Source organism: Sebastes fasciatus, unplaced genomic scaffold (genome assembly GCF_043250625.1).
Source record: "Sebastes fasciatus isolate fSebFas1 unplaced genomic scaffold, fSebFas1.pri Scaffold_320, whole genome shotgun sequence".
NCBI classification, from domain to species: Eukaryota; Metazoa; Chordata; class Actinopteri; order Perciformes; family Sebastidae; genus Sebastes; species Sebastes fasciatus.
In genome coordinates, this window is record NW_027428190.1 from 13,919 (window position 1) to 21,052 (window position 7,134).

Sequence of the window (7,134 nt, forward strand, 5' to 3'; positions counted from 1 at the left end):
AGAGACAGGTAGTAATGAAAGGGAGAGAGAGAGACAGGTAGTAATGAAAGGGAGAGAGAGAGACAGGTAGTAATGAAAGGGAGAGAGAGAGAGAGAGAGAGAGACAGGTAGTAATGAAAGGGAGAGAGAGAGAGAGAGAGAGAGACAGGTAGTAATGAAAGGGAGAGAGAGAGACAGGTAGTAATGAAAGGGAGAGAGAGAGAGAGAGAGAGAGACAGGTAGTAATGAAAGGGAGAGAGAGAGACAGGTAGTAATGAAAGGGAGAGAGTGAGACAGGTAGTAATGAAAGGGAGAGATAGAGAGACAGGTAGTAATGAAAGGGAGAGAGTGAGACAGGTAGTAATGAAAGGGAGAGAGTGAGACAGGTAGTAATGAAAGGGAGAGAGAGAGAGAGAGAGAGAGACAGGTAGTAATGAAAGGGAGAGAGAGAGACAGGTAGTAATGAAAGGGAGAGAGTGAGACAGGTAGTAATGAAAGGGAGAGAGAGAGACAGGTAGTAATGAAAGGGAGAGAGAGAGACAGGTAGTAATGAAAGGGAGAGAGAGAGACAGGTAGTAATGAAAGGGAGAGAGTGAGACAGGTAGTAATGAAAGGGAGAGAGAGAGAGAGAGAGAGAGAGAGACAGGTAGTAATGAAAGGAGAGAGAGAGAGAGAGAGAGAGAGACAGGTAGTAATGAAAGGGAGAGAGAGAGAGAGAGAGTGAGACAGGTAGTAATGAAAGGGAGAGAGTGAGACAGGTAGTAATGAAAGGGAGAGAGAGAGACAGGTAGTAATGAAAGGGAGAGAGAGAGACAGGTAGTAATGAAAGGGAGAGAGTGAGACAGGTAGTAATGAAAGGGAGAGAGAGAGACAGGTAGTAATGAAAGGGAGAGAGAGAGACAGGTAGTAATGAAAGGAAGAGAGAGAGACAGGTAGTAATGAAAGGGAGAGAGAGAGACAGGTAGTAATTAAAGGGAGAGAGAGAGAGAGAGACAGGTAGCAATGAAAGGGAGAGAGTGAGACAGGTAGTAATGAAAGGGAGAGAGAGAGAGAGAGACAGGTAGCAATGAAAGGGAGAGAGTGAGACAGGTAGTAATGAAAGGGAGAGAGAGAGAGAGAGAGAGAGAGACAGGTAGTAATGAAAGGGAGAGAGAGAGAGAGAGACAGGTAGTAATGAAAGGGAGAGAGAGAGACAGGTAGTAATGAAAGGGAGAGAGTGAGACAGGTAGTAATGAAAGGGAGAGAGAGAGACAGGTAGTAATGAAAGGGAGAGAGAGAGACAGGTAGTAATGAAAGGAAGAGAGAGAGACAGGTAGTAATGAAAGGGAGAGAGAGAGACAGGTAGTAATGAAAGGAGAGAGAGAGAGAGAGACAGGTAGCAATGAAAGGGAGAGAGTGAGACAGGTAGTAATGAAAGGGAGAGAGAGAGAGAGAGACAGGTAGCAATGAAAGGGAGAGAGTGAGACAGGTAGTAATGAAAGGGAGAGAGAGAGAGAGAGACAGGTAGTAATGAAAGGGAGAGAGAGAGAGAGAGACAGGTAGCAATGAAAGGGAGAGAGTGAGACAGGTAGTAATGAAAGGGAGAGAGAGAGAGAGAGAGAGAGAGAGAGAGAGTGAGACAGGTAGTAATGGACAATAAATCGATGCATCCTCGAAACAACCATCTGAAGCCCCTCCCCCTCCCTTCTGCAGGTGAGTCAGGTGAGTCAGGTGAGTCAGGTGAGTCAGGTGAGTCAGGTGAGTCAGGTGAGTTGGTCCTTACGCTGGCTCAGACCGCTGAGCTTCACTTCCTGCGTTTGCGTTTTCGAGAGTTGGAGTTAGAGAAGATGGAGCTGTCGGCTGAGAACCAGAGACTGAAGAACACGCTGGTCCACGGTGAGTCCAGATCCACATCACCGTCACCTGGTCTAACTGGTTTACCTGGTCTACCTGGTCTACCAAGTGTACCTGGTCTACCTGGTTTACCTGGTCTACCTGATTTACCTGGTCTACCTGGTCTACCTGGTCTACCAAGTGTACCTGGTCTACCTGGTCTAACTAGTTTACCTGGTCTACCTGGTCTACCTGGTTTACCTGGTCTACCTGGTTTACCTGGTTTACCTGGTCTACCTAGTTAACCTGGTCTACCTGGTCTACCTAGTTTACCTAGTTTACCTGGTGTACCTGGTCTACCTGGTATACCTAGTTTACCTGGTCTACCTAGTTTACCTGGTCTACCTGGTCTACCTGGTCTACCTAGTTTACCTGGTCTACCTGGTTTACCTGGTCTACCTAGTTTACCTGGTCTACCTGGTCTACCTGGTCTACCTAGTTTACCTGGTCTACCTAGTTTACCTGGTCTACCTGGTCTACCTAGTTTACCTGGTCTACCTGGTTTACCTGGTCTACCTAGTTTACCTGGTCTACCTGGTCTACCTGGTCTACCTAGTTTACCTGGTCTACCTAGTTTACCTGGTCTACCTGGTCTACCTGGTCTACCTAGTTTACCTGGTCTACCTGGTTTACCTGGTCTACCTAGTTTACCTGGTCTACCTGGTCTACCTGGTCTACCTAGTTTACCTAGTTTACCTGGTGTACCTGGTCTACCTGGTATACCTAGTTTACCTGGTCTACCTAGTTTACCTGGTCTACCTGGTCTACCTGGTCTACCTAGTTTACCTGGTCTACCTGGTTTACCTGGTCTACCTAGTTTACCTGGTCTACCTGGTCTACCTGGTCTACCTGGTCTACCTGGTTTACCTGGTCTACCTAGTTTACCTGGTCTACGTGGTTGTAACGACGGCTCGCCGTTACGGGAGTAATATAGTAATTGGTGTGTATGTTTAACTATAATTACTAGACGTATGTATTATTGAATACACTTAAGGAACACACAGAGGTATTAATTAATTAAAACCGTCAATAACATGCCCCACTTACTACTTCCGGTTTCCGTCTCCCAAGGTGCGCGGGTGAAAGAGATCCCCGGGGACTCGCGCCCTATTAATAGTTCCGGGAGGGCGAAACCAGTGGGAAGTGGGTGGAGGGGAGTTCGGCGGGACTGTTTATTGTGTATTTGTGAAAGGGTAATGTTTATGGATATTTATTGAAGATAGTTAGGTGTGTATGTATTTATTAAGAGGATTTATATGTGGGAAATGTCTTTAGGTATATAAATGTGGATATTTTTGTATATTGGTGTGGTGTTGTTTTGGAAATGGTATGGGCCAATATAGGGGAGTATAAAAACCATGAGTTTGGGTCCATTTGGGGGAATACTACGGTGGAGGCAACATGTGTGACGGGTGTGAAAAGGAAAATAAATGCTATTATGCTGAAATGCCATCCAGACTGATCCTCATTTCCTCCATGACCGCTCGGGGATTCTAACAGTGGTCTACCTGGTCTACCTAATTTACCTGGTCTACGTGGTCTACCTGGTCTACCTAGTTTACCTGGTCTACCTGGTCTACCTGGTCTACCTAGTTTACCTGGTCTACCTAGTTTACTTGGTCTACCTGGTCTACCTAGTTTACTTGGTCTACCTGGTCTACCTAGTTTACCTGGTCTACCTAGTTTACCTGGTCTACCTGGTCTACCTAGTTTACCTGGTCTACCTAGTTTACCTGGTCTACCTGGTCTACCTGGTTTACCTGGTCTACCTGGTCTACCTAGTTTACTTGGTCTACCTGGTCTACCTGGTCTACCTAGTTTACTTGGTCTACCTGGTCTACCTAGTTTACCTGGTCTACCTAGTTTACCTGGTCTACCTGGTCTACCTAGTTTACCTGGTCTACCTAGTTTACCTGGTCTACCTAGTTTACCTGGTCTACGTGGTCTACCTGGTCTACCTAATTTACCTGGTCTACGTGGTCTACCTAGTTTACCTGGTCTACCTGGTCTACCTGGTCTACCTAGTTAACCTGGTCTACCTGGTCTACCTGGTCTACCTGGTCTACCTAGTTTACCTGGTCTACCTGGTCTACCTAGTTTACCTGGTCTACCTGGTCTACCTAGTTTACCTGGTCTACCTAGTTTACCTGGTCTACCTGGTCTACCTAGTTTACTTGGTCTACCTGGTCTACCTGGTCTACCTAGTTTACTTGGTCTACCTGGTCTACCTAGTTTACCTGGTCTACCTAGTTTACCTGGTCTACCTAGTTTACCTGGTCTACCTGGTCTACCTGGTTTACCTGGTCTACCTGGTCTACCTAGTTTACTTGGTCTACCTGGTCTACCTGGTCTACCTAGTTTACTTGGTCTACCTGGTCTACCTAGTTTACCTGGTCTACCTAGTTTACCTGGTCTACCTAGTTTACCTGGTCTACCTGGTTTACCTGGTCTACCTGGTCTACCTAGTTTACCTGGTCTACCTGGTTTACCTGGTCTACCTGGTCTACCTAGTTTACTTGGTCTACTTGGTCTACCTGGTCTACCTGGTTTACCTAGTTTACCTGGTTTACCTGGTCTACCTAGTTTACTTGGTCTACTTGGTCTACCTGGTCACAGGTGACCAATCAGAGGCCATTCAGGTTCAAACAGAAAGTTTCTGATCTGGTTGGATGTTATGACATTTGATATGACTACATTTCCCAGAAATCCCTGGGCTCCTGTCCACCATGTGGCAGACGTTGGGCCAGGTCAACGGTCATCACTCGGTCTCCACGGCGACGGGCAGGAGCGACAGTTACGCTCCGTACTCCCATCAGTACCACACGGCGACCGTTCAGGACAGAGACTTCAGTCCCCAGGTGTCCGTCCAGCAGCTCCAGGAGGAGCTGAGCGGGGACACGTCGGAGTCCTGGGGCCCGCTGGGCTCTGAGGATGAGGAGGTGCCAGACCTGGTTCTGGGGAGCCACATGGGGGAGGAGGCGCCGCTCTGCAGCCAGACGGACATGGAGGAACTGAGGAGGAGCTGCTCCGAGAGCCAGTGTACCGCCGAACACGTTCACGGACATGTGAGGACACCTCTGATCCGGTTTACACTAGACCCGGATCTGATTTCATCTGATCTGGTTTTAAACTTGTCTGTTATGGTTTAATCCGTCCAGGTAGAAGCTTGTCAACATCTCGTTAACACCTCGTTAACACCTCGTCAACCTCGTTAACACCTCGTTAACATCTCGTTAACACCTTGTTAACCTTGTTAACACCTCGTTAACACGTCATTAACACCTCGTTAACACCTCGTTAACACCTCGTTAACACCTCGTTAACACCTCATTAACATCTTGTTAATGCTTATTATCGTCTCATTTACCTGTTCTGTCCGTCCAGGTAAGAGCTCATTAACACCTCATTAAGACCTCGTTAACAGATAGTTATCATCTCATTTTCCTGTTCTGTCCGTCCAGGTAAGAGCTCGTTAAGACCTCGTTAAGACCTCGTTAACAGATAGTTATCGGCTCATATACCTGTTCTGTCCATCCAGGTGAGCCAGGTGGAGGTGTATCCGGGCTCTGGTGTTCTCTGTGATGTCCGCTCGTGGCAGGGAGCAAATCAGGCGCAGTCTCCCACGGCGATGGCGCGGACGCTGCTGCTGGGTGTGTTTGATGTGAACACCCTGATGAGCAGTAACCTGAGAGGCGGACGGAGTCGCCGGCCGGCCTCCCACTCACAACACAACGCTCTGGACCCGCACAAGATCAACGCCATCTTCAGTAGGTTCAGACAGTTCACCAGAATGTTCCTTTAACCGGCGTCTCTCACTGTCTTCCTCTCTGTTCCTCAGACCCCATCCTGGCTCGGTTTCCTCTCGCCAAGAGAGGAGTCATCAGCTCCGGCATCAACTCCAAACTCTCTGAGATACGTTTCCGCTCTCGGAGAGCCAATCGAGATCCCCGGTTCCTCTGACGGACGGCTAGACGGCTCCGCCTACCTCACTGAAACATGTCCAATTAGAACGCAGCTGTCTGGAGCTGCTGGACCAATGAGCAGCAGTCTGGAGCTGCTGGACCAATGAGCAGCAGTCTGGAGCTGCTGGACCAATGAGCAGCAGTCTGGAGCTGCTGGACCAATGAGCAGCAGTCTGGAGCTGCTGGACCAATGAGCAGCAGTCTGGTGCTGCTGGACCAATGAGCAGCAGTCGGACTGACTGTTCAGTTTCAGGTCGCTGAGTCAGCGACTCTGTTGCCATAACGACCTCTTGGAGAGCTGTGGGTTACCATAACAACCCGATAACCTACTACATCATGACAACAAAGAAATGCGAAAAGGGACAAGGAGACTCAAATTTATCACAAAGAGACACAAAACAACTATAAAGAGATGAAAAATGTGGTGATGTTGTTTTGTGTCTTGCTCCTCTACCTCCTCCTCCCATCCATGTCTTAATTAGTCCATGCATTTGTTACCTCTAGACTCGATTACTGCAATTCCTTATTATCAGGCTGCTCCAATAAGTCTCTACAGACTCTCCAGTTGATCCAGAATGCTGCAGCACGTGTACTGACTAGAACTAGAGATCATATTACGCCTGTATTAGCTTCTCTGCACTGGCTGCCTGTAAAATCCAGAATAGATTTTAAAATCGTCCTCCTCACCTACAAAGCGCTAAACGGTCAGGCCCCATCATATCTTAAAGAGCTCATAGTACCCTACTACCCCACTAGAGCTCCCAGAATGCAGCAGGAGCTCATAGTACCCTACTACCCCACTAGAGCTCCCAGAATGCAGCAGGGTTACTTGAGGTTCCTAGAGTCTCCAGAAGTAGAATGGGAGCGAGAGCCTTCAGCTATCAAGCTCCTCTTCTCTGGAACCAGCTCCCAGTTTCAGTCCGGGAGGCAGACCCCGTCTCTACATGTCAGAGTAGGCTAAAGACTTTCCTCTTTGATAACGCTGATCCTGAAGCTGCTATAGGCCTCGACTGCCGGGGGACTTCCTATGACACACTGAGCTCCCCTCTCCTTCTGTATATACTCATGTCCCATGGCCATGTTGTTACTAACTTCATTCCTTCCCGGGAGTCCTTGTGCCTCCTTGTCTCGCAGCTAACCGTGGAGTGAGGTTACACCTGGAGCGAGGTTACACCTGGAGCGAGGTTACACCTGGAGCGAGGTTACACCTGGAGCGAGGTCATACCTGGAGCGGGATCACACCTAGAGCGAGGTCATACCTGGAGTGAGGTTATACCTGGAGCAGGGGTACACTTGGAGCGGGGTTTCACCTGGATCTGGA

The 7,134-nt window shown here is 48.4% G+C and overlaps 1 protein-coding gene and 1 pseudogene across 2 annotated transcripts; both read left to right on the top strand.

Moving 5' to 3' along the window:
* Positions 1–1,543: 1,543 nt before the first annotated feature.
* LOC141763724 (uncharacterized) lies at positions 1,544–7,133 on the top strand. Of its 2 annotated transcripts, XR_012593134.1 has the most exons (5): positions 1,544–1,854; positions 4,555–4,916; positions 5,390–5,618; positions 5,690–6,963; positions 7,032–7,133. XR_012593134.1 is itself a non-coding variant. In XM_074628413.1 (4 exons), the coding sequence occupies exons 1-4, from the start codon at positions 1,608–1,610 to the stop codon at positions 5,809–5,811; spliced, it is 960 nt and encodes a 319-aa protein (XP_074484514.1). In that variant the 5' UTR covers positions 1,544–1,607; the 3' UTR covers positions 5,812–7,023. The 2 variants fall into 2 exon arrangements, 1 of the variants encoding a protein (XP_074484514.1); XM_074628413.1 differs by lacking the exon at positions 7,032–7,133 and having other exon boundaries at positions 5,690–7,023.
* Positions 1,983–4,471, top strand: LOC141763725 (uncharacterized; annotated as a pseudogene).
* Position 7,134: the final 1 nt, after the last annotated feature.